General features: G+C 38.8%; 1 protein-coding gene across 2 annotated transcripts in view; it reads right to left on the reverse strand.

Annotated features, from left to right (window-relative positions):
* Nucleotides 1-2,342: 2,342 nt before the first annotated feature.
* LOC135215451 (uncharacterized) overlaps nucleotides 2,343-27,560 on the reverse strand; it is a 40,283-nt gene continuing 15,065 nt past the window's right edge. For both annotated transcript variants that reach the window (XM_064250128.1, XM_064250130.1), the window contains exons 3-6: nucleotides 24,005-24,159; nucleotides 21,259-21,477; nucleotides 10,198-10,390; nucleotides 2,343-5,854 (exon numbers count right to left, since the gene is read on the reverse strand). In XM_064250128.1, the coding sequence (XP_064106198.1) occupies nucleotides 5,727-5,854; nucleotides 10,198-10,390; nucleotides 21,259-21,477; nucleotides 24,005-24,159 (695 nt within the window). In that variant the 3' untranslated portion in view covers nucleotides 2,343-5,726. The remainder of the gene's footprint in view (nucleotides 5,855-10,197; nucleotides 10,391-21,258; nucleotides 21,478-24,004; nucleotides 24,160-27,560) is intronic.

Consider the following 27,560-nt stretch of genomic DNA (forward strand, 5'->3'; position numbering starts at 1 on the left):
CAACTAAATATGGACACTCAGTTACTGCTACATTAGCACATGAAGGTAAGTTTGAGTAAAGGTAAAACAAATTAACTTACCTAGATCAATATAGTTGCAGGTATTGTATAATATGAGACGATTAGCAGATCCAAGTCAATGAGATGAAATGAGATGATATTCTGATTAAGCATATGGACATGCATAATTAGCCACAACCAGTTAAGGGCTCAATTATTTCTTTAGTCATAAGACACTGAAAACCTTACAATCTTATATCACACACCTGTAATAAAAGAATGGGCTTGAATGCTAACTCCATATTTATAACAGACAGTACAGTTTGCTGCAGTCATATCCCTAAAAGCAAACTAGAAGGAAATTACATAGGAATTGGTTCCAATCACCAATAGTTTAAACAGACCACCGATTTAATATTCTTAACTCATGGGGCTGGGCAAAAAGGACTGGACTTGTTCTCAATGATTACTTTACATCATATTCACTACATTATAGTACATATGTATACCTTACAAAAGTAATAACTGGATAAACTGAAAATGTTGAAGCTTCTGATAAAAATTCTTTCAAGAATTTGTTTCTGATATTTGATATACATTGATGTTTGATAACTGCTATTCTCAGATACATTTCTTCACAATATCTGAGATTAACTGAAAATGAGAGGATTATGAGACGGTAACAAATGACTGACAGGAACAAGCAGTTTATTTGATATAGTCATACTGATTGCAGCTTTGTCTTGTTTATCAGCATCTTCATGTTCTTTAATGTCACGTGCAAGAACCCTAAAATTTATTTTTTCCCAACTTTTATCTTTTCACTTTCTGTACAAGCAGATTTTGGCAGGTCAAATACACTGTAATTAAAAAAAGAGGGTGTACAAAACAACATAATGGTGCCAACACAAATCTGTGCAGTACTTGATGTTAAAACTTTAAAATTACCATCATAAACTCTTTTGTGTCAGTTTACTTTCTTAAGGGGTTAATACCACACACCCAAGGAGGAAAATAAGGGCAGGAGCAGAAATAATGTTCTAATATGGAGCAGAATAACAATAATCAACATACAAATACATATATACAAATGACCAGCCAGTACAGATATAGCAACAAACCAATCAAACAATCATTAACAACATCATGCACCTGTACTTGACTAAGTCCAAAATAGAAACATGGGAAAAGGAAATAATATACTGGTAAATGGCAGTGTTATTTACATCACTCAACAACCCAAAAATTACTCAAAATACTCCTCCAAACGAAGTTTAGCGAGGTTGTGAAACACCATTTGTCAGAGTAGTGGCAGTCACAAGAGAAAAACTTTACTGAAAACAGCCAATGATTTACTTATTCTTTGAATATACAAGCAAAAGAGAGACAATGACAAGGGAATAACAGCTACACGAATTCATGGGAACTGAACTTATTGTAGCAAAAGCCCTGCCAAATCTAGGACTACATAGATTATGCCAAGCTATGCACTCAAATAGTATTTGGGTTCTTACCTGCCTGAAACCTAGACCACCAGATGATTTTTGAGTCTGGAATTGGAGTGTTGGGCTAATATAAATGATGAGTTTGTAGGTGAAATAAATAATTATCATTTAATGCTTAACCAGAGTAATTAACATCACTGTGATACATCCATAAAAAAGGGAGAATGTCAATATACAAGAATAAAATGCACAGAAGTTTCTTTGGTGCAACAGAGTTTTTGGTACAGCATATAATCCTGCATGAAAGCCTGTGTTGTTGGCACCTATAGCGGTGTCAGATGCGCGATCATAGCTAAGTTTAACTTCAAATATGTATAACAAAAACTACTGATGCTAGAATGATGCAATTTGTATGTTTGATGATTGGAGGGTAGATGATCAACATACCAATGTGCAGCCCTCTAGCTTCAGTAGGTTTTAAGATCTAAGGGCAGATGGAAAAAGTGTGGACAGGCAAACTGCCATCTCAATACTTTTCTTTTACAGAAAACTAAAAGGTAAAGAGAAAATCAGTTAATTAAAAAACACAACTATCCATATTCAAACCAGGAGATAGCTCACACACTCTTATTAAAACCAACGTATACAAACCAAGTTATCCTAGTTAAAAGCTCCTTATAAAAATCAAAGACAAAGACGAGCATGGCCATCCAAAGATCTCCACTCATTTCCCTTTGTGTCAGTCACTGCATATAAATAAAGATATACCTTCAATTCTAACATCACCATACCTGCACCTGATCAAGATTACCGTATTATTATAACAGTATCAGAGAACTAAACTCTGAGAACTAAACTAAGCAGTCAGACACGTTGGAAAAGAAAACAAAACCACTGCTGTGATAAACATTCATAACAAAGATGAATTACCACTCTTCGTTTTTTATTTACAGATTTCATTTTTCTCCAAAACATTGAAATAAACCAATCCAGTTATAACTCCAAGCAATTATGTACTTGTCATTCATTTGATTTTTATCTCTTTCTTTGCACAACATATTACCATCACTATTTCACATATAAAAATGCATTTCACTCCTATGCTCAGACGTTTCCTGACATGAGATCTGTGGTTCAATTCAAGAGGTCTCCAGCTGAACCAATGACTCTAAATACTGACAATATTTGATGCTTGCAAACTCTACTTAAATCTGTGTAGCACAGTAGGCTATTTCCCATCTTTAGAACTTCTATAAATGTACTTACAGCTAATAGCTTGCAAATATGCTGCACACATTGTGAATATCTTTAAACCAACCTGAAGCACTGCTCATTAACAATTAAAAAATAAAAAGATTAAAACTAAAAATCTAATAGTACATCCATCTCTAAAATTTAAAATTAAAAGTTGCTAACATAAAATATCCCCTTCACCTTTCCTGCCCCCCAAAAAGTTTAATAAATTAAAGACTTTACACAAAATTTGAGAAGAAAACCACCAACTCAGAGTATGACTGCCTCCTAGCCTACCCAAAGTGTGGAGGGAATACTTATATTTATCTGAAACTTTGGTTGATATAGAAGAACTAATGTAATACCTTAAATGTAATTTCAGTAAACTTTCCAATTTTACAATAACCATAAAAATTAAATGAAATTTATCTTTAGCTAAAAAATATTCACAAGTAAAATACAAAACTGTATCTTCTGCAAAATAAAAAAAAATGGATAAAGCACTATGGCCATTTCACCATTTATTTGTATTTCACTTTAACTAAAGAAATTTTCATAAAACCTTTGTCTATCAAGGCTAGGCCTGGCCAAAAAAAAACCTGTCACACAAACGTAGGTATCAGTACAACTAAAACTTAATCTACCCAATTCTTAAACAAAAGAATAATTTACAAATGGCTAATTTATGACCTAAGATCTATAAACTGCCTTCAGATGCTACTTGTTAGGAAATTTTGATGAGCAATCTGTTTTAACAACCCCACCATGTTATGGTGAACCATCACAAATCCAGACACAAACTTCAGCCTTCTTCTGCTTGTATGTTTCTGTTTAGCTTCGGAGAGGTAACCAACTAGTCTTCACAATATAAATATTTAGTTCCTCCATGAGGATCATTAGGTAGTTTCTTGAATCTCTCAGAGAGATGAAACAGATTTATCACCGTTATGAAGTTTGACGGCTAGCTTTTGTCTTGTGTGACTGGAATATGCAGTAATGCCAAGCTTGAAAATGGACTGTACAGCATAGTTCAATATTGTACTGCTATTCACAGTTTTTCAAAACGTCAGCTCCAAGTTGCCAGCAAAATTTATCTGTTCATATTGCAAAGTCAGTGTTTTTCTCATTTCCTAAAATGGCTTCTAATAAAAAAAAAAAAAAAAAAGTTTCCCTAGAACATGTTCAAGTGCCCTTATAGGATACAATAATACCTGTCCTTAGGACAGAATTGTTGCAAAAAAAGCAGAAGCTGGTGTTGCTAGGAAGCAAATAATGGTATTGGAAGACTGAAATCAGCTATTCCACATTTCAAGAGATAAAGAAACAAGAGAAAGAACTCTTTTAATTCACAGACTAAGAAATATCAACCTCAACCAAATGGAAAGGGGTGAAGAAGGTGTATTCAACAGCAAGACAAGGTGTTGCCTCTGTGGTTCATGGAACAACAACCCAAGGGAAATCCATCTCAGGAATGCTCAATGCAAACAAGCTGAAAATTGTTATTAGTAGGAAATGAAGATCCCAGTCAGGTGTCCATATAACAAAGAAATGTATAGATAAACACAAGTATTTGCCAACTATCAGTTGTGCCAGGAAAAAGCTCACCTAGAGATGGCAGGTCTCTCTCTCTCTCCAAAATTGAAGGCTATTCCCTACTAAACAACCATAAGGGTCATTTTCTGGTGAGTAGGCTACTAAACTGCAATATATTTTCCATTTACTTGTCCCCATAAGTGACATTTTTAATCGAGCCCATGGATAATCCAAAAACCTAAGTGCAGCTACCATGCATACTTTGCAAAGTAACTGTTACACTCCTGCCTTTCTGTTCTCTACACCCAGTGGTGATTTTAAAAGATGGTGCAATATTCATGATACAAAGGTCATGAAGGAAATTGTGGTTTGGTGCTTTGTTCTGAGATATTAAGGATGACCTGGAGGAGTTTGGGGGCTTTTGGAGCCATGCAGACCAATGACTTTAAGAACACAATGCAGTGTTAGAAGTACTCCAGGTACCCAAGTCTCATGCAGACTTATTTAAAAGCAGACACTGATGTTACCTAGCAAATCTCTTCTGAAATCCCAGAATTTTGCTTGTTAATTAAATTACAAATTAGTTTGTACATAGTTATTATCCCTTCAATTAAAACCTATATATCTACATAAATTACCTTCTTCCTTAGAACTGGAATTGCCAAAATAACAACACTGAAAACCTTGTTTTTTTTTTCATTCATAACAATACAACATTACATTTATTAGTATTGCTACAACAAAGAAAGCAGAGTTAAATTCAATGTAAGAAACCTAATTCACTACCTTTAAACAAAATAATTTTGTCAGTTATGTGAGCCACTTTTATAAAGATGTACCCATTACAAGGAGAGGTCGAGATTTCAACAAATCACACCTCAGAACATTCCACATAACTGAAACTTTGAACAACAAAATATATCTGAACATGTTTCAGCTTTATTACTTTTCTAATAAACAAAAACACAGACTAGCCTTTCAGCATATTTCCTCACAAGACACTTGACACTTGTTCAAAAATTATAATGTACTGTAAATATTACGGCTTTTGAGCACCTTCAACTCTAATATGATTGCTTGCCTGCAGCATCTACATTTTCATCTCCACTTTGATCTTTATCAATATATATCCCCAACCTTGATGAGACCAAATAAAATTGCTAAAAAGTTTCTGAAACTTATATGGACACCCTTCTAACCAACAGAACAGTATACGTAGTAAGTTTCATAAAGCACATCAAAACAAGACACTTTGATTTTCTCCAATTGCCATTCTTGTGAGGTATGAAGATTTCTTTTTATAGTCTTCCTATTGTGATTCATTAAATTTTCACTATTAACAGCAAATTCTGCTTTCAAACTACATTTCTACACCAACACTTACTTTTCTTTTACAAAACAAACAAGTCAGTTATAGTACCTTTACCTTAATCTATCTTTACACAATTTGGGCACCTCTTCATTTTTCTCTTCAGCTTTATATTTACAGAAACATAAAGAAATAATATCTATAAATTCAATATTTTTTAATCGCTTTCCTTATTAGTGCTAGTCTCTGCTTATGTGCTTCTGTTGTTGGAGCTCTCTTGTATGGACGAAGTTCATCTGTACCAAAGCCAGGAATCCACATATGCCAATTACGTTCTGAAAAGAAAGCAACATACTTGATCATTTTAACTCTCAGTTTTTAACAAACTACCAATAAGCTTTGACAAAAAAGCAGCTAGACCTAAACCATATACTTTTCCACAAGAAAGCTAACAGTGTAGTACATTACTACAGTACATTACTATATCAGTTCAGCCAGAATAACAGGTCAATCAGAACTGTTGATACTGTAAGGTCCACAACAATTTCACCTTAGATCTAGGGAATCATGAAAACATAAAATTTTCTTTTTCTAATCAGCAAGTCATTAATAACAGGTCCATCGTTACACTTCTCATTCCAGTCATCTTGGATCAGCTGTTTGGAATTCACTACCAAACTTTACACAGCCAGCAAAATTGCTGTATCGATATCTCGATTAATACCTTAATTAAATGAACTCTGATATGAACTGGAACCCTACATAACTGGATATACTTGGAATTTGATATATTAACAACTGTAAGGAATATACTCCATTTCAGTGCAATACTTTGGGTTTCAGTTGCTCTTGTCTTCTAAGGTTTTTTGTCACTATAGATCTCAAATGGAGAAGTGCCCAATAAAAAAGTGTATGACAAAGAATCAATTATGAGGGAACATACTAAGCCTGTGCAGTGAATACCTAGAACTATTACATTACAGTCATGAAAGATAAGCCATGTCAATTCAGTATATGCAATACATCCCCCAATATTACAGATGTGGGAATCAAATCATCTACAAATAGCCAAAGGAACCATTTTCTTCTGTAGTTTTTAAAAACAAATTTTTTATACACAAGTCCGTTCCTAAAAATAGCCTTTAGGTACATCCAAAGAAACTTCCAAACACTCAAAGAAGAAGATAACCTCTAGTTCCAGCTGGCAATCTGTATACCTGGGCTCCACTGGCTTTCTAGTCTGTATTGTTTGGACCAGTGGTGGGGTACAGAGGGGCAATAGTCTGAAGAACTATTTGGATGGGAAGGCAGCCAAGGCCTGGAGGAACTAGAGAACTTCTAGAGAAAGATTGTATAGAACATCTGAAAGTTTGAATGAGTAACAAATAGTCAAGCAGTGGACTAAAATCTTGTTAGCAGGGTTGTGTTGCACTTCATGAATTGATTAAATAGGGATACTGCACAAATAAGGACAACAATTTTAAGCCACATTCCTTCCTTCAAAAACTGAAAACACTTGGCATGCTGCTCCTACTAAAAGAGAGAGAGAGAGAGAGAGAGAGAGAGAGAGAGAGAGAGAGAGAGAGAGAGAGAGAGAGAGAGAGAGAGAGAGAGAGAGAGAGAGAGAGAGAGAGAGAAGCTAAAATGAACACATAGGTCTAAAAGGGTATAACACAGGTTCTTCACAGGAACTGAAATCACTTGGGCTGGTACTCCCACTGCAACAAATGAGAAGCTAGAATGTGGAAGTAAATTTCAAAGAACACAAAACAAGGTTTCTCCAAAGGTAGCAATTAAAATGGAGTAAAGTCCATTTTGCCCACTAAAAATAGACTGAAATAGCCATATGTTCAGGACCCATAATCTATAGTTTGGAAACTTGCTCTTCAGATGTATAAGTATTTGCTTGTGCAATATATCAAATCATAAGTAAATCGTATTTTCACTCACTACCATCAAGGATGTTTCAATGAATAAGGTCGCTGAAGATACTCAGTCCTAAATGGATATAGGAGAAGGTATTCCTTCTACTTTACATCTCATATGATAGAAGACAAGACCTTTTGGAATATAAGTACTGTCTTAGAGGGTGAAGTTCTCAAAGAAAGAATATTCCTTGATTTCATAGTCTACCAAGTCACATGATTAAGAACTGAGGAAAGGACCAAACCAGATGCCTTCACATTTGGTTGGTAACTATGGATCTTCCATTGAATGGCTGAGTGAATGTACATATCCTGAAATTTAGCCAATAAAGCCGAGCACTGGAACATCTTCATCCACTCAGCATCTTAGACAACTAAAGGAGCTGGTGTGATTGGGTAGCAACCCAGAAAAAGATGAAGTATAAGAATCTTAAAGTTAAACCAGGAGAAAAACCAACAGTTTTACTAATTAGTAATAATAGTTAAGATGTTACTAAACAAATTAAAGAAAGGAAGTAGGAATGAAGTAAAGTAAAAGGCTAAAAAGTGTGTAAAGCTAGGGGTCTAAAAAGTGGGTAAAGCTAGTGGGTGACAGAATACTACAAACACCTTTTAGTAATGTAATGACTAAAGTACATTATGAGAGGTGCACTGATGTCACTAACCCCTTTACTGAGAGACTGTCCACCGATCCTTAGGGAGTCCCTGTAGTCTACTTGCCTCACATGTAACTTACACCTTAAAGGATCTGCAGTTTTGCCCCTGCAGCCTGATGTTTTTGTCTTTCTCCTTATGAAACCCTATTTTAACAATACTAAAGGATTTCCAAAATTGTCTTGTAATTTTGATGCAGGATGCTGTCTGGCAGCGTGGAGACAGGTCATACACTGTACAACTGAACCTTGAAAAGGTTAATTTGGAAACAGGTCTCAGCCCTAACTTCCGTGTTGGAATTGTGCCCCACTTCCTATTCAACAAGTCAACAGATTATCAAGATGCCTGATATGGAAATAAGTACGTACAGTATGAGCCTAACATCTCTGGTGGAAATAGATGCGCTCTCACTCTCTGATGCCTCTAGGCTTAGGCTGTATTACATGGCTGAAACTTTCATCAGTGGCCAATAATCAAGACAATCTAGTGGTTTTGATACCTCACTTGAGACCATTTCTGGAGCCATGAAACAAGCTCTTGAGAGGCAGTGCTTACACCAAATTACAGTCTGCAAAGACCTTGGGAGATTATTGGGAAACTGATGGATAAAATTCAACAGAACAATTCTTCTGAGATCATGGACACCATCATATAACATCATCATTGGATACACTTAAACTTTGAAACACTTATGTCCCTTATGAAAGGAGTCTGGCTAAGATGAGATTCAGCTGGCCTGAGCGTAGATGGCAGGATGCAAGTTTCAGCAGACTCAAGAGGACCTGCATATAATTATTGTTGAAACTTTACTGCCAGCCTGCCTCTTAACAACTGATCCTATTTCAGTTTACTTGAAGAAGTCTGAAGAGAGAGTGGATATACCCTGAAAGGTAATACTAAACCCCCTTTCAGGTTTTGACTAACTATAATTATGTGCCTATCTTGCAAGTTTCCAATGAATCTGGAAATGGGTACCAACAAAATGACAAATCAGAGTGGAATGGCTATGGTTTTGACTCTTCATTGATACCTGGGTGACAGAGAGAGTCCAAATTTGTAGGATATGGGGATAAGTGACTATTGCAGGATCCAATCTAAAAAGACATTCCACCAGTATCCAATGTTTCCAAGTAAAGGGGGCTTTTTTGGCCTGAAAGGTGCTTAAAAGTTTGGTGCCTGATATTCCTAGTCACCATCTTAAAGAAAACTAGAAACTGGTTCAGCTTTTATTAATAAAAATTTCTTTTATCGCTCTAACTTTGAAAATCATAACAAAATTCATGCAATTTTTTATTTCCTTTTGGAAAAAAAATATTGGAGGTGTGGGTTTATGAAAAGTCTCCTAAAGGGAACTAGCTCAGTTTTTATATAAAATTGATTTTCTAGCTCTTTTCAGATTTAGAAAAACCTGGTATTTCTCATGATGGTTCAAAATAATTTTAACCTCTACCTTGATTTTTTTCACCTACACTTACTAAACATTTTAGGATAATTTTCATCACAATGGGCACACTATCTAATAATAATGAACCAACTTCAAAACGATTATATGGTTAAGAAATCATTGGTTGTGTCATTAACAAAATTACGCAACTTTACCTAGTCTTCAAAAGGATTACATACTTGTTTAACCCATGAACTGTCAATAATTAACTCAAAAGATCCAGCCCCTAAATATAATGAATGAAGTACAGTAACCTATTTGCTATCTAAACGTCCACTATCTAATATATAACGCTATTTGATCCTTTCCTATAGTGGGAAGGTTTCACGATACGAGAGATTTACCTGTTTGCCCAAGCACTTTCTACCTAACTGGGTCACATAAACACACAATTGTTCAATGAAGAAAATTCATTGTTCAGATAATTCAAACTTTCACTACAAAATTATTAATAATCTAAACACATATAGCAACATCATCATCATTAACATTTTCATAAAAGTTCTCCACTTTAAGATGTTTGATGGGAAATGAGTTCTCTCCACCTTTCTATGACCTTCCTCCTCATCCTTTTCTGACAAACTTTTGCTCATCCTTTCTCGTCAATGTACAAACATACAGCAGCAAACATTACAAAAAATAAAAAGATCCTTACCTAAATACATTTGGACATCTTTGACATCTAAAGATCTTGCACCTCTGTGTTGTGCTAATCGGCAAGCTGCATTGACAGTGGACTCTATGAAATCATCTGCTATTGAAAGAAGCATGTCTTCTACTTCTTCTTCCAACTGCTCATTGGGATCAACTTCGCGCACAAGTTCTGTAATTCTTTGCTTGCTCAAAACCTGAAAAAAGACAACAAAAATCCTTTAAATAATTATCAAGTCAGTTTCCCACTATGATCTGCAAAACTACAAAAATTTTAGTTTATTCAAAGAAAGAATCAAGTATATAACGTTTTGGTCGTTCAAAACTATGTAGTATGTCACTTAACTGCAAACACAATTTATGCAGATGACAAGCCATTCTAACACACACAATACATACAGGTTATTTGATCATGACACCACTGAAGATTGCCATAAACAGTTCCTACGAATATTTTATCCACAATTTTGATTTTGAGTATGTACTAGTGAAAATTAAACAACAGCTTGGAAATGCAATTTAGCAAAAAACCTGTATAATTTCCCATGCATCTACACTTCTGGAAGAGATTTTTTTTGTCTGAGTATGTTAGGTGTTGACCTTTTATTCTACAACATTCAACAATATAAACCAAGAATATAGAGAAGTGAGAGACATGTAACAATGCACAAATGTATTTACACAGATTTCCTCACGCACTGTGCTCCAAGAGTAAAAATTTTGTATTTCAAGTGCTTTATGTATATCTTAATGCCCTGGCAGGCACATTTAAAAGGTAACGTTAGTTAGCCTAGGATACTGATTTTCAGAACCACAATGCCTTATGATATCCATCATCTAAACATATTTTCATATTCTAATCTTGATTTGACTTGCATTCTAGTTTAGAATTCTATTGTCTGATGAGAACAGTATGCTAGCAGCATATGCCAGCATGGTGTCAGAGCATGGTTAGGTTCCAAGACCAAGTCTTTTGCCTATTTGAATTCTGGTAGTACTACATGAAACTTAATGTAGCTGAAGACAATGTTTGAGTTTATATTAGATTACCATACTGTATGAATTCTTTTATTCCTTATGAGATGGTAATTTATAAAAAATTTTATGCAATATGTAATACAGTTTTATAAATTTTTAACTATATCATATCTTTAATAATAATCTCTCCCTTTCAAGCCTTAAGTAACCTAGCATAGCTTTATCAGACCTTTATGAATGTTTTCCTGATTGTTAAAGAAATCTTATCTTAATACATACAGGCTTCCTCTCTTGTATTCATAAGCTATATATAGTTAACTTGATTTGTATTCATAAGGAAGTCAATATGAGCCTCTAAATGGGATGGTTTCTTCACTACAATTTACAATGTTTAATTGTAATGGGTAACCAGAGAATGCACACACTGTACTATACACAAACAGAAATGGATGATTTCTATCAAATGTTTGTTACTTCACCTTTCACTGCTTCTTGTATAATCTTTACATTTCGAAATCCAAACCTTCTCCTAAAATTATCAAAGTAGTCTATGTTGATTTAAAAGACTGCAGAGATAGATCTTCACCTATTTTCCTTACATATTCATAAAAGGACATGGCATTTTTTTATAACTTTTGAGATGCTTTCTTATACCAATCCCCACCCACATTACAGTAACTGTTTCTAAACAAGAGGGTCAGGGTATGAAGGAATTTACACATGATACAAGCTTTTAACACCTACTGGAGTACCAACAGTAACAGCTGCACAGAATAATTTTTCCTTATTATGTGCCTACCTCACGTTTCACGCATTGATAATGTAAGGGCATGAGTCTGCACAAAATAAAAAATATAACAATTCAATCTTTCCTGGTAAGTTTTCACTTTCTTGGGTATCTTGATAGAATTTTCAGGAGCACTGAGAGCTTCATACTTTCGTGTCATGAATAAATTTAAGATTTCCAGATACAGGAACCATGAAAAATGATATTGTTATGATACAATAAAGTTTTATACATACTTACCTGGCAGATATATACATAGCTATTGACTCCGTCGTGCCGACAGAATTTCGAATTTCGCGCACACGCTACAGGTAGGTCAGGTGATCCACCGCGCTGCCACTGGGTGGCAGGAATAGGAACCATTCCCGTTTTCCATCAGATTTTTTCTACACCATCTGTCTCCTGAGGGGAGGCTGGGTGGGTAATTTAATTGTATATATCTGCCAGGTAAGTATGTATAAAACTTTATTGTATCATAACAATATCATTTTTATACATTCAACTTACCTGTCAGATATATACATAGCTGATTCACACCATTGGAGGAGGGTAAAGACAGCTAATAACTGATTTAACAGAAATCACAACAATCGTTGTAGGTAATAATAACATAAAACCTTGGTTCCTACCTGTTTAGACTGAAGACTTCATGGTTAATGCCCAGGAGTCTGCTTAGTCTCAAGAGCCTCAGCGAGATATTGATCTATTGCTAAGAGTTCTTGTAGGTCTGCCAAAGGGGTCTTATCCACTTACTTGGCCGATCCTATAAGGGCTATGTCAAAGGGTTTCAATCCGCTTATATGACAAGAACCTTTTTTCTAAGGAGCACAATCAAGATCCTGATCACCTTAACCTAACCAAATGTTGTTTCTAAGATTGAAAGAAGTCATCCCCGGACTCCTTGCAAACAACCAAAAAACTCAATCACAATATTTTACAACTAATTCTTTATGAAAAATAAATAAAAATAAACAAATATAATTTCAATTTGTACTACCTCGCTTGTAAGACCTATTCACATTCTCATAATGTCAAAAGCACCAAAGGCCGCCTGTGCGACACCAAGCACTCCTGTCAGCAGAAAATCCTGATACTGTCTTAAAAGGAGAGGTCCATGTACGAATTTAGACAATGTCTTTAATACTACTCCGTTTAAAAGGCACATTTCTAGTTCCTTACTAGCAAGGGCTACGGCCGCCTGTGCGACACCAAGCACTTTTACCAGTAGTAACACAAAAACCCGCCTCAAATAGTGGAGATCTACGTAATCAAAGACACCGTTTTTATCCAAGCCTATCCTGTAAGATAAACTCACAGTTCCTTACCTAAACAAGGCCATGGCTGCCTGTGCAACAACTAGCCGTCAGGTAAGAAAGTTAGAGCCCATCCCACCGGTATGGTATGGAAATATTAGACTTTTAATAAAAGTTTAAGGATCGGTATGTGTCCTCAGTCCCAGCACTGTATCCGCAGACACAAAAGGACCTAGAGAGAAGCACTTGTCATAGGTAATTTTAACATCTCTAAGATAGTGGGATGCAAATACCGAGTTGCATCTCCAATAGGTCGCATTAATAATGTCTTTCATGGACATATTCTTTTGGAAAGATAATGATGTTGCCACTGCTCTTACCTCATGAGCCTTAACTCGTAATATTTTAAAGGAATCCTCTGCACAATCGCTATGAGCTTCCATAATAACACTTCTAATAAAATACGCTAGCGCATTCTTGGACATTGGTCTTTTCGTGTCCCGAACTGCGCACCATAGACTTTGTTTACATGCTTTCAACTCTTCTTTCTTTTTAAGATAGAACCTAAGAGCTCTAACTGGGCATAAAGTTCTTTCAATTTCGTCTCCCACTAAGTTTGAAAGACTTTTCACTTCAAAACTCCTTGGCCATGGTTTCGAAGGGTTCTCATTTTTTGCCAAAAACAGAGTTTGAAAAGAACAGATGGCTGCGTCTTTCTTAAAACCCACCCGAGAATCTAGGACATGGATTTCACTTATTCTCTTAGCCGTCGCTAAGGCTATGAGAAAAACACACTTTCTCGTCCAATCTCTGGACGAGGCACGGTCGGGAGGTTCAAATTTTTCTGATGTAAGGAATTTGAGCACAACATCCAGATTCCAACTTGGCGGAGTAGAGGATATAGATTTTGACGTCTCGAACGATCTTATGAGATCGTGCAAATCTCTATCCTCTGCCAAGTTTAAGCCTCTATTTCTAAATACCGCTGAGAGCATACTTCGGTATCCCTTTATTGTAGATAAGGACAGATTGGATTCCTCTCTCAGGAATAACAGAAAATCTGCTATATTGGTCACAGAAGTATCGGAGGAGGACAGCTTATTCTTCCTACACCATCTTCTAAACACATCCCACTTCGATTGGTAGACCCGGATAGTTGACGATCTCCGGGCTCTAGCAATTGCTTTCGAAGCCTTGCTTGAAAAGCCTCTCGCTCTGACCAATCTTTCGATAGTCGAAAGGCAGTCAGAGCGAGAGCGGGGAGGTTTTGATGGAACCTCTCGAAGTGGGGTTGTCTGAGAAGATCTATCCTGTTTGGAAGAGATCTTGGGTAGTCTACTGTCCATTCCTGTACCTCTGTGAACCAATCTTGGGATGGCCAAAACGGGGCGATGAGAGTTAATCTCGTCCCTGTTGATGCTACGAACTTCCTCATCACTACTCCTAGCAACTTGAATGGAGGGAAAGCGTAAGCGTCGAGTCCCGACCACTCCAGTAGCATGGCATCCACCGCTATCGCTCTCAGGTCTTCTACTAAGGAGCAGAAGTTCTCTATCCTCTTTGAAAGGAACGTCGCAAACAAATCTATCTGCGGCCTTCCCCACAGGTTCCACAGTCTTTGGCAGACTTGCTCGTGCAGAGTCCACTCCGTGGGGAGAACTTGGTTTGTCCTGCTGAGCCTGTCTGCTCTGACATTCCTTTCCCCTTTTACAAATCTGGTCAGGAGGGTGATATTCCTCTCCTCCGTCCATGACAACAGATCCTTCGTTATCTCGAATAGGGAAAACGAGTGCGTCCCCCTTGTTTTTTTATATAAGCCAACGCCGTGGTGTTGTCTGCGTTGACTTGAATCACTTGATTTCTTACTTCTGACTCGAAGAATTTTAATGCCAGAAACACTGCATATAATTCTTTGGCATTTATATGCCAATCCTTTTGTTCTTTCTTCCATTTGCCAGAGACTTCTCTTGCCCCTAGAGTCGCTCCCCATCCCGTCTCTGAAGCGTCTGAGAACAAGATTTGGTTTGGGTTCCGAACCTCTAGGGACACTCCCTCGTTCTCTTTGAGTGGGAGCAGCCACCACTTTAGGTGTTTCTTCACCTCTATTGTTACCGGAAAAGTGTCCGACAGATGGCCCTTCTTCCAAGTCCAAGATCTCCTTAGGAAGAATTGTAGAGGCCTTAGATGAAGTCTTCCTAGGGATACAAATTGTTCCAGGGAAGAAAGAGTCCCTAGAAGGCTCAGCCACTCCCTGGCTGAACTCCTGTCTTTCTTTAGGAAGGATGTTACTTTCTGAATCCCTCGAAGAATCCTTTCTTGGGACGGAAAAACCCGAAAATCCCGAGAATTCATCTGAATCCCCAAATAGACTAAGTCCTGACTGGGGATCATCTGCGATTTCTTGAGATTCACGAGAAGTCCTAATTCCTTTGTCAATTCTAATGTTTTCTTCAGATCCTCCAAACATTGTTCCTGGGATTTCGCTCTTATCAGCCAATCGTCTAGGTAAAGAGAGACGCTTATGCCTTCCAGGTGTAGCCATCTGGCTACGTTCCGCATCAGGTACGTAAATACCTGTGGAGCCGTGGAGAGGCCGAAGCACAAGGCCCTGAACTGGTAGACCTTCCCTTGTATCACAAACCTGAGATACTTCTTTGATGACGGGTGAATAGGAACGTGGAAATATGCATCCTGCAGGTCTAGAGAGACCATCCAGTCTCCTCTTCGCAGGGCTGAAAGTACCGAGGCAGAAGTCTCCATCGAGAACTTTTTCTTTTCCACATATTTGTTCAGAATGCTCACGTCCAAGACTGGCCTCCATCCTCCGGATGCCTTTGGAACTAAAAACAGGCGGTTGTAAAACCCCGGAGAGGAAGGATCCTGAACCTCTTCTATTGCCCCTTTGTCCTTCATTCCTATCACCATCTGAAGAAGTGTCTCCCTCAGAACAGGGTCCTTGTACTTCGCCGACAGTTCCTTTGGGGAATTTGACAAAGGTGGTCTGTCCTGAAAAGGTATAATGTAACCTTTCTCCAAGACTGCTAGCGTCCAAGGATCGGCTTTCCTTATCGCCCAAGCCCCTACGAAGTTTAGGAGTCTGGCCCCTACAGATGTTTGGAGGACTTCGCTGCTACTTTGATTTCTTGAAAGACCGAAAGGAGGACCTTCCTCGCTTTTCTGTTGCCTTCCTTTTCGTTGGAGGACGAGAGGTGGAACCTCTCCGAAAGGGCACTACCGGAGTACGAGTAGTCTTCCTCGCCACTGGTACTGTTGGTCTCGTTTTCTTAGAGGATTGTACTAATAGATCTTGGGTTGCTTTTTCAGCAAGAGACTTAGAAATCTCCTTCACCAATTGCGAAGGGAACAGGTGATCCGAGAGAGGAGCATATAAAAGGGCTGACCTTTGTGAAGGAGATACCGCTTTGGTTAGAAATGAACCAAATAATGATCTCTTCTTCACTACTCCTGCTCCAAATAGAGATGACAATTCTCCCGAACCATCCTGAACCGCCTTATCCATACAGGATAAGATGCAATGTAACACCTCAGGCTCTAAAACATCTGGTTCATTTGCCTTCTTGGCCAGCACTCCAAGGGACCAATCCAAGAAGTTAAAAACTTCTAGTACATGGAACAGTCCCTTGAGGTGCTGATCCAATTCTGACATGCTCCAATATGCTTTAGCTGTATTCAAAGCATGTCTCCTCGATGCTTCAACCAAGCTTGAAAAATCTGCCTCTGCGGAAGATGGAAGCATAAGTCCCATCGCTTCCTCTGTCCTGTACCATATTCCTCTCCTACCCCCGAGCTTACATGGAGGAGTGCAAAAAACTGTCTTTTGAGCTTCCTTCTTCACCTTCATCCAATTATTTAGAGATTGAATAGCCTTCTTCATTGATATGGCTGGCTTCATTTTTAAATACGAAGAAGATTTAGGAATCTTCGTACTCGAGAACAGAGATCTCGGGGAAGGAGGAGCTGCAGGGCTTAGAGTGTCTCCAAATTCTTGCAGGAGAGAGGCTAACACCTTGTAATTAGATACCCCCTCATTGTTCGGGGTTTCTTCCTCCGACACTTCGTCCAACTCCATCATAGCAGGAGAGCGAGCTCTTTTATGCGAGTCTTTGCCCGTAGATTTATTCCCTTTAGGAGAAATACTCCTAGAAGGAGAGAGACTGACTGACCTAGAGGCTCTCCCTTTCCTTTCCACTAAAACATCCTGAGACATCGAGGTCGAAACCGTAACCTTCGATGTACCAGGTTGCTTCCTTGAATTAGGGCTTCTATTTGTAGGAGACTCGCTATCCGAAGACATTACATGACTATATAAAGATCTTCTGTTACTCCTTGTAACTTCTCGCTCTTCCAGCTCTTCACGTTCACCTGGCGCCTTGCGCCTGGCTGGCGCTTCGCGCTTGGTTGACTCTTCTTGCGCGGCTGGCGCCTCGCTCTCGGCTAGCGCTTCGCGCCTAGCTGGCTCCTCTCGCGCGGCTGGCGCCACGCGCTCGACTAGCGCTTCGCGCCTGGTTGGCGCTTCGTGGCAGTCTGGCGTCTCGCGTCTGGCTGGCGCTTCGCGTCTGGTTGTCTTTCCATGCTTGATAGAATCCTCGCGCCCGGCTGGCGCCTCGCGTCTGGTTAGCGTCTCGCGCTTGGCCGTCGTTCCAGTCGTTTCCTTAGAGAAACTCTTCTTATGATGTAAATGTTGTTCTGAAGAGTAGTCTTTATCTGAATCCTCATCCGATATCAGATAGCGCCTGGCTAGCGCTTCGCGCCTAGCTGGCGCATCGCGCTTGGCAGGCTCTACGCGCCTGGCTGGCGCTTCGCGCTTCACTGGTAGCTCTTTGCGGCTGACTGGCGCTCCGCGCCTGGCTGGCGCTTCACGCTCGGCTGGCGCTTCGCGCCTGGCTGGCGCCTCGCACCCCGAACGCGCGGGTCTGTGAAAAATAGACCCTTCATCCGAAGAAGAATCTTCTTTTCTGGGAGGTTGATATTGATGATTTTTTTATTTCTTCACAGGAAGATTAACATCCTTTCTTCTTGGAGGATCTCTCGAAAGAACCCCGACTAGAGAAGCAATAGACTCTTGCATATCTTTCAATATTTTAGTCGTTTCTTCTCTTTGGTCTAAACGAGAAGTAGGAGAGCATTCTTTCTCCATTCTCCACGACTTAGCGGGAGAAGCCAAAACCTTTGCTTTCTTGATCTCCGTCGGGGAATCCTCCGAAAAACGTTCCGGACTCGAGTTTATTCCCGATTCTTCCCAGATCCTCTTCAAAGGACGAGAACGATCCGCTGATCTCCATCCTCTTTTAGGTGAGGAATTCACGTAGAACGCTTTTTCTAATGCGTTCTATGGCAGTCTGTGACGTTACAGATTCTGCCGAAGAGACGTCTGACTGGTGGGGATCCTCCATAACCTCCGTAAGGCTTTTGACATTCCTTCTCCTCTGGGCTTGGGAGCTTGAAAGAGGTCTAGGCCTGGGAGCGTTGTGAAGCCAATCAGACGCCTCCTCCACTTCACTGGGGAAATTCACATCACTTTCCACAGCACTACTTTGCTTACCTTCTATGGCAGCCACTTTACGCTCCATTTTCATAAGCGCAGCTTTAAGAATTGCGATCTCAGAAGCAGAGTCCGTAGGATCTGCATTCGGAGAAGGTCCTGAAATATTACAAGGAGCGTTCATAATGTTAGAGGGTACAATATTACTCACCAAACCACTTGAAGATACATAGAGAGCTAGGCTTGGTTTTGGAAGAGGACTTCCTTAACCGGTCTTTCTCTAATTTCTTTAAATAAGAAGTTAGAGACTTCCACCCTTCAGCACTCAAACTCTCACATTCATGACAAGTGTTATCCATCGAGCATTCATACTTCCTGCATATTTTACATACAGTGTGAGGATCAACCGAAGCTTTTGGCATTCTCACCTTGCACCCTTCATTCACACACATTCTCACCACACTTCCAGAATCAGACATCATGATGAAAATTCCAAGCCAAAATCCAAATAACGATCCACAAATAGCGTATGCCAGTACAACGATCCAAATACGTCAACAAAGGGTCCAAAAACGACGATCAATTGTATCCAAAAACGAAATCCAGCCGGAGATACCAACAACGATGTTGCCAGTATGGCCGACAGAAAAAATCTGATGGAAAACGGGAATGGTTCCTATTCCTGCCACCCATCAGCAGCACGGTGTATCACCTGACCTACCTGTAGCGTGTGCGCGAAATTCGAAATTCTGTCGGCGCGACGGAGTCAATAGCTATGTATATATCTGACAGGTAAGTTGAATGTATAAAACTACTGATCAAGCCTTCATAATAATTAAAAACAGTTTTGTTTGCTTTTCCATTTTTATAGTCAGTTGTTAAATGACTCCTTTGTCTTGTGCTCTTCAGCCTGAACTCCCCTGAGGTTTAGGGCCTAATCCATCCCCTTTCTCTAAAGTGTCGTGGAACTTCTTACAGGTCTTCCTCCTGCTACTTCTATATCAACTGTTTTTAACTAACTCCCTCTAATCACACATGCAAACTATGCCAGTCTTGATATCATAGCTATCCACTAATTCCTCATTTGTAATCTTAACAGTCAATGGCTACACTTTTTGAAAATCATATCCATTTTCCATGTAAGTGCTCATGTTTCTGCTGCATAACATAAAATAGCACAGGTCTTTACCCATCATAACTCCTTGCTCTTCTACAAACTGAACATTCCTATTAACCACACTAGTCAAGCTCTCGCCAATTCATCCTTGCTGCAGATTCTATCTTTCTTACTGCTTTCTCGGCTCTTGCTTCATGGGCCGATGCATATCCAAGGTAAAAGCAATGCTCTGTGTATTCTAAGACCTTTCCATCTATCACAACTGGCTCTCACATTCTCTCTCTACAATATTCATTCTTGTAATGTATTTTGGGCATAAATATCTTACTCCAAGTATATTCTGAAATTCAGAGTACCTCTTGCAAAACCATTTGTTACATTTGGTACATAGTACAAAATTCACCCACAAGCCCAAGATGCCTGATGGCATTTGTATGGAGGCTGCTTTCAAGTACTAAAGAAAAATTGTCCCATATACAGGAGCTTTAGGACTTCATGGGAAGCTCCTCAAAATACTGACATGATAATTTCAGTTCCCCTGAAAAACTTCCAACAATACCCGAGGTTAAAAACTTGAGTATGAGCACACCTATTCTCTTTATTTCCTAAACTGACAATTATCTTGCTATGCTTTGTTAGGTAGGAAATCCACTGTGCGGAGTAGTGACAGCAACTGGACAAATAGTAATAATGCTTAGTTAAGGAGGAAATGTACCATTTGCAGAATAGTGCCAACTGTTGGATAAATATACATTTATTGACTAATAAATATTTACAGGCACTTCAGTTTTTCGATGTAAAACTGCTTCTGACATGTCCAATTTAGCAGTTCTCTGGTATTGTAGCAATATTTTACTAGAAATAGTGCTAAAGCAGACACATTTCACTGGGCGACACGGCTTCCTCGCCCAGAAATAGATTTTTCCTACGTCAAAATCCCTTTTTCACACAAACCCCTTATATTTTTAATGAGAGTTCCCCCTTTATTTGCCAACCATACCAGATAAAATTCGGAAGGAGTTGGATTGGACTAGTGAGTCAGCCACTGGATGTATAAGTATACTGGGTAGCTGCTGTTCTTATCTTTTCATCAGGGGGCTAAAGTGTCCATGAATACTTTTCAAAAATGAAAATATTAAATTATAAGTAATGAGAGAAGAAATTATTGTTACTTAAAAAATATGACTTCCATATATAGTAGTTTAACACTGTTAAAGACAACATTTTATGGGTGTATAAAAATGGATGTGTATTCAAGTACCTGGAACACCCCTTTATTAACTAATCCCCTGTGCTACAGGACATTATTATTTCTAAACTGATTACAATATACAATGGTTCATTTATTCTTACTGTCAACCTAGTCTATTTGGAACTCTAATAAGTTAAAAAATCACAAGCAAACAATTCAAAAACAAGATACTCACAGGTGGTGTATCAGTTGAAGTGTTTATAGATGTATCAGGTGCTGGAACAGACTGGTTTTGTACAGGAGTTTTCACTTGAGTAGTTGTAGCAGCTGCCACCATATTTGTTTGCCCCACATGATTGCTAACAGCCTGAATCTGTTGTCCTTGTACAACTTGCTGGACTTGCTGGACTTGCTGGACTTGCTGGACTCCTACACTCTGCCCACTTACAACCTGCTACAAATGTAAAAACAAAATATTCTCAAAATACAGTCATAACCATTTCAGTTTATCACAATAATCAAATTGCTTCTTACAAACTGCAATTCCTTTTTAGTTATGGAGAAAAAGTTTTTCATGTGCAGCTTCACAATCTAACAAATTACACAAATGATATATCAAAATGATCGGTTTAAAAATGACAAATTTTTAACCAATTTGTATTTTTCATAACAAACAAACCTTCGGTCTTAACATTAGGATAATACTAGCGCCAAGCTGGAAACCAGTAGAATTAATAATAAAGTTGTGAGATCCAGGGACTATTGGCATCTATACCAGGTCACGGGGTATGTAGTACCCAGAATGCCCTTGGCGTCCCGTGACCCGACAGTTACTTTCCTACTGCCTTTAAGATAGGACGTAATTACTTTATATCTATTTTAAAGCTGGTTTTCGTTTGCCCAATTTTATTCATTTTTTCCCTTTTTACTTTTTACTTGGGCATATATAAAATATTTTCTTAATCCTATTTGTTCATAAAAATCCATTATTTCCATGCTTGAATGATTATTCATGCATGCACAATCAGAATCCACTGCAGGACCTAACTAGTACCTTCAGTGTTTGCACAGGTTAAATGCAAAACCAAGGAAAATAATGGGCGAGGAGGAATGCCATATAACTGATAGGTCTCTATGAAAATGCTAGTTTTCATACAAACCTACCGATCATATACAAAAAACTTGCTTTTGTTTTGAAACATTTCTGTTTCATCACATCATCATTAATCACGTCATACTTGAATTGCAAATTAGGTAAAAACATTGAAGGTTGCAAAGTTGGAACTCTGATTGTTTGCAAGCATCCCATGCATCCAGGAGACAGCTCTTGGAATGTATGTGACAGATACTAGCACTCAACTAAAATCAAAAGGTCATTTCAAGTGCTATTAGGAAACCCAGAGAATACAAGTATTTTTGTACAGGTAAATTGTCAGGAATGTAAACATCAACCAACAGTCATGAAAGATGTAGATATCTGAATTAAGATGAGGAATACAATGAACTTTCCACTGCATCTCCCTCCTAAGGTAAAACTTGTTCCACATCAACTAACAGCCCAAATAAGTTCAAACACCTTGTTGATGCATAACATCTAAAAGACAGAAATTTGCAAATGCAGTCTGACATTGCCAGGTCTTATCTGCATATAAAAGTCTCAATATTATGCCTAAAAGTCAGGGATGTGGAGAGTGCTTTAATCTTGATGTGAAAGAAATACCTTGAGTTTATTACCTTACTCAATATTTGATATATATATAGTATAGTATACTATTACAATAGGTACAATGGGCTTTCAAGGCTTAGGGCTAAATTGTGTTTTGCAATAATTCAATCCACTAGGCACTGGCTCAGCTGATTTAGCTTTTTTATAAATCTTTCATATTTTACCTAGGAAGTAATATTTCTCTATGTTCTCAAAATACCATGATCAAATTAAAATGAATTTTCAATTAGTTGCTATAATACTACTTCAAGTGAAGAGCACAAATCATGTTTATTAGTTATTTTTATTAGTACATGAATATTAAGATCCTATATAAATGCTGTTTAAAAATCTTTATTATTCTTGAAAGCTAAAACTGCCTGGGGTTACCATGCATTAAAAGCCTTTCTGATTTCTTTATCTATATAGCTGGCCAGGACTTGTAATACCCAACTTAGTTCTTTATGGTCATTATGACAAAAGGTCAACAAATAACTGCTCTCCGGATACAGGCATGGAGCTTATATCTGGCAGGACCAAAATTCATCCCAGTGACTATCTAGGCTATGACAGGAATAGGAAACTTACCCTCTACAGTCAACTCTCAAATTTATTGGTAGATGCTGCACTCCTTAAATATTTAGTAAAAAAGGACAATCTCATCCCAGTCATCTGCCCTGAAAAATGTGTCACTGATATACCTCATGATGGTAGCGGGTTCAAGTATGCATGTAAGCACACAATTTTCAGTTCTAAATCATCACCATCATCACCTCCAAAGCCACCTAATGGAATGGGCCTCTGAAAAAGTCTGTCCCTCTTATCTAGCAGGTGTTTTATCTCCAGCCTTTCTCCACATAGTTTTCATGAAGTAGGTTGAGGTCTTCCATTTCTTCTGGTGCCCACAGGAGCCCAGCTAACACTGTCACACATTATATAATCATGCATATAAATATACTGTATATGTATTACAAGTAATCCATCCATGGATTTAGAGGAAACTTAGTAGGTCCCAACCTGGCAGAGGGGCCATTTTCTGGTTTGCCTCAGGGAAGCCCTGGGAACTTCTACATAATGGCTCTCTTCCTTGGTTTAGCTGGGGAACCCCAACATTGGTTGGACTTCTAAGGAGCTACTAGAAGTCTGGAGTAGTAGCAGGAACCTCACAGGTTGGGAAAGGTTAAGTCAGTGGAATCCAAAATAGTTCAATAAATACAATACTTAGGTAATTCTATTTTCAATCTAACATATACGTAAAATGTATGCAAAGGCTTACTTGTGTCTGAGGGAGTGCTGACGCTAATGTGGTTGTAACACCAACAGGAGTGGTAGCTTGATGCACCACCTGTGCCTGGCTTGGAACTAAATGTGTCATTATCTGCTGTCCACTAATTCCAGTTAATCCAGCAGTTGTTGACATTACTACTTGACCTGTCAATCCAAAAAGTTTGATTACACAAATTGTTTAAATAAACAGTAAATCAAATGATTCAATACAAAAGTTATATCTTTATAATAAAACTAGATTTTGTATATACTTACCCAGTAATTATATCCCTTAGAGTTTTGAGTAAGAACTCTAAGCGATATAATTACTGGGTAAGTCACATATACAAAAGACCCTATATTGGTGTGGACCTGTATAGAATTCTATGGGGAAAATGCCTTAACAGCAAACTTATAACCAAAGTGATTTATAAAAGGGAGAAAAGTAACCATTTTAGTCCATAAATTGCATATTGAATAGAATACCATCAGCTCATGGCAAAGCAAAATAAGCATATTTACAAATGCACTGTTGCTATTCCTACAGTCATTTAATGTCTGCTATTATACAGGTTGGTACAGTGGTACCTCGAGATCCGAAATTAATCCGTTCCAAGGAGGCCTTCGTATCATGAGTTTTTCGTATCTTGAACCACATTTTACATGTAAAATGACTAATCCGTTCCATGCCCTCCAAAAACACCCCAGTAAATTTCATAATAAAGCTAAATTGACCTATAAACAATGAAATACTACAACAATTTAGACCATTCAATACCTAACTTAATACGTACTAAGTAGTACTAATAGTATGTAAGTGCCTGTAAATAAAATGTATTAGTGTACATGGTATACAAGAAATATTGTACATACATGCGTACGTATGTAGTAAAATGTGGAAGCTTACCTTTCGAGTGAGGCTATCTCCAAAACTGGCGACAGAGGAGGAGGACAAACGGCAGATACGTACACTTAACTTTACGAAACACATAAAAAAATGTCAGGAAAACATAAACTAAACTTTACGAAAAACATTAACAAAACTGTAACACTTAACTTTACAAAAAAACTTAAAATTATAATTCTTTTTTTTATTTTTTTTTATTTTTACATCTTTTTTTACTTTTTTATACTTTACTTTTTTTTTTTAATACAAAATTTCAACTTCTTCACCACTTTCAACTTTCTGTTTTTTCATAGTATCACTTGGTTCTTCCTTTTTGCTTACTCCTACTAAAGGTCTCTTTAAAAAATAACTATCCAAGGAAGAGTGCTTCTGCCTACTTTTGACAATGTTCCTGAAATGACTCAGGCAAACGTCATGGAACAGTGCAACCATACGACCTGTGTAAGCCTTTTCGGGGTGTCTCTTTTCTACGAATGATTGCACCTTATGAAAAGCAGCTAGAACATCCTTAATTTATGCCGTAGTCATAGCGTCGTCGTCCTCCTCCTCGCCGCTGCTAGAGAACTGTTCTTGAACGACGTTATGTTGCATGGCCTCCAACTCCTTCAGGTCATCCGTTGTAAGCTCCTCTTGGTGCTCCTCGAGAAGGTCATTGATGTTGTCCTCATCGACGACCAGCCCCATGGACTTGCCAAGTGCAACGATCTCATCAAGATCTGGTTGCGAAACAGTTTCAAGATCGTCAACTGTTCCTGAATCTGCAGCACCAGCTTCCCCGACGTCGAATCCCTCGAAGTCTCAGGCGGATGCGGCATCAGGCCAGAGTTTCCTCCACGAGGAATTCAAGGTTTGCCTCGAAACCTCCTGCCAAGCTTGGTCGATGAGTCGGATGCATATCACAACATTGAAATGCTCCTTCCAAAATTCACGCAAGGTGAGGTTTGTGGTATCGGTGATGTCGAAACATCTCTTGAAAAGATGTTTTGTATACAGCTTCTTAAAGTTTGATATCACTTGCTGGTCCATGGGCTGGAGGAGAGGGGTGTGTTAGGCGGAAAATAAAGAACCTTGATAAATGAATACTCCACTAGGATATCTTCCTCGAGGCCAGGAGGGTGAGCAGAGGCATTGTCCAACAACAGCAGACATTTCAGAGGGAGGCGCTTCTCTTCCAAAAATTTCTTCACTGTCGGGCCGAAACACAGATTTACCCACTCCAGTGAACAAAAGTCTCATTACCCAGGCTTTCGCATTAGCCCTCCACATCACTTGAAGCTTCTCCTTAAACACTTTGTGGGCCTTGAAGGCTTGAGGAGTCTCTGAATGATACACAAGTAGGGGCTTCACCTTGCAATCCCCACTGGCGTTCCAACAAAGTGCGAGCGTAAGCCTGTCTTTCATAGGCTTATGCCCGGGTAGCTTCTTCTCTTCCTGCACGATGTACGTCCGACGAGGCATTTTTTTCCAAAAAAGGCCAGTCTCATCACAGTTGAAGACTTGCTGAGAACTGTAGCCTTCTTTGAGAGTCATCTCATCAAACGTCTTAATAAAGGCTTCGGCCGCTTTCGTGTCTGAGCTGGCCACCTCCCCATGCCGCACCACCGAATGGATGCCAGTCCGTTTACAGAATTTTTCGAACCACCCATGAGAAGCCTTGAAGTCTGGGGTTGGCATCGATGTCCCTTCTCCTCTGTCGTCTTCGGCCTGGGCAATCAAATCGACAAAAATAGCGCTGGCCTTGTGGCAGATTGCCGTCTCCATTATTGTATCGCCAGCGATTTCTTTGTCTTTTATCCAGACAAGAAGCAGCCTTTCCATTTCATCGTGCACGTGGCTCCTCTTGCTGGACAAAATAGTCATGCCCTTAGAGGGTGTAGCTGCTTTGATGACATCCTTCTGCTTAAGGATGGTGCCTATTGTCGACGGATTTCGGCCGTATTCCTTGGCGATCACACTCAATACCAGCTTCATACTTATTAATTATTTCCATCTTTGTCTCCAAAGATAGCATCCTCATCTTTCCTACTTCAACTTTCTTGGGACCCATGACTATGTATATACTGTACGTAATTAAGTTATGTAGTACATATACGTATGGAGTAAAGTTCTCACACAACACGATAAAGTAGTACTACAACGAAATTACTAGCGAATTTACGTTGATAAACAAAATCTTATAGAACTAACTAATTCTGTGTGCTTACCATACCGATGATGCCGCGAAGTGGCCAAAAAAGGACGCCGCTACGTTGATGCATCATGGGATCATGGAAGAGATGCTGGCCAACAGGAGAGAAGGATCTTATGGCGTGACTAGCATCAAGAACCAATGGGAGAGCCGGAGTATGGTGGCGAGTCTACTCAGTTGGCGGCGCACGAGTTTTAAAATTGTTATCGGTGGTCCAGGCGAATCTCGAACTTTACAGCAACAACCTTTCGTATCTTGAACAATTTTCGCATGTCGAGCCGCAAAAATCTTCTTACGTATTTGCTTTCTTATCTCGAGTTTTTCGTAAGTTGAGCCTTTCGTATCTCGAGTTACCATCCAGTCTCCCTTTTGCAGGGCTGAAAGCACCAAGGCAGAAGTCTCCATCGAGAACTTTTTCTTTCTACATAACGATTCAGGATGCTCACATCCAAGACTGGTCTCCATCCCCCC

This window comes from Macrobrachium nipponense, chromosome 5 (assembly GCF_015104395.2).
Source record: "Macrobrachium nipponense isolate FS-2020 chromosome 5, ASM1510439v2, whole genome shotgun sequence".
NCBI lineage: Eukaryota > Metazoa > Arthropoda > Malacostraca > Decapoda > Palaemonidae > Macrobrachium > Macrobrachium nipponense.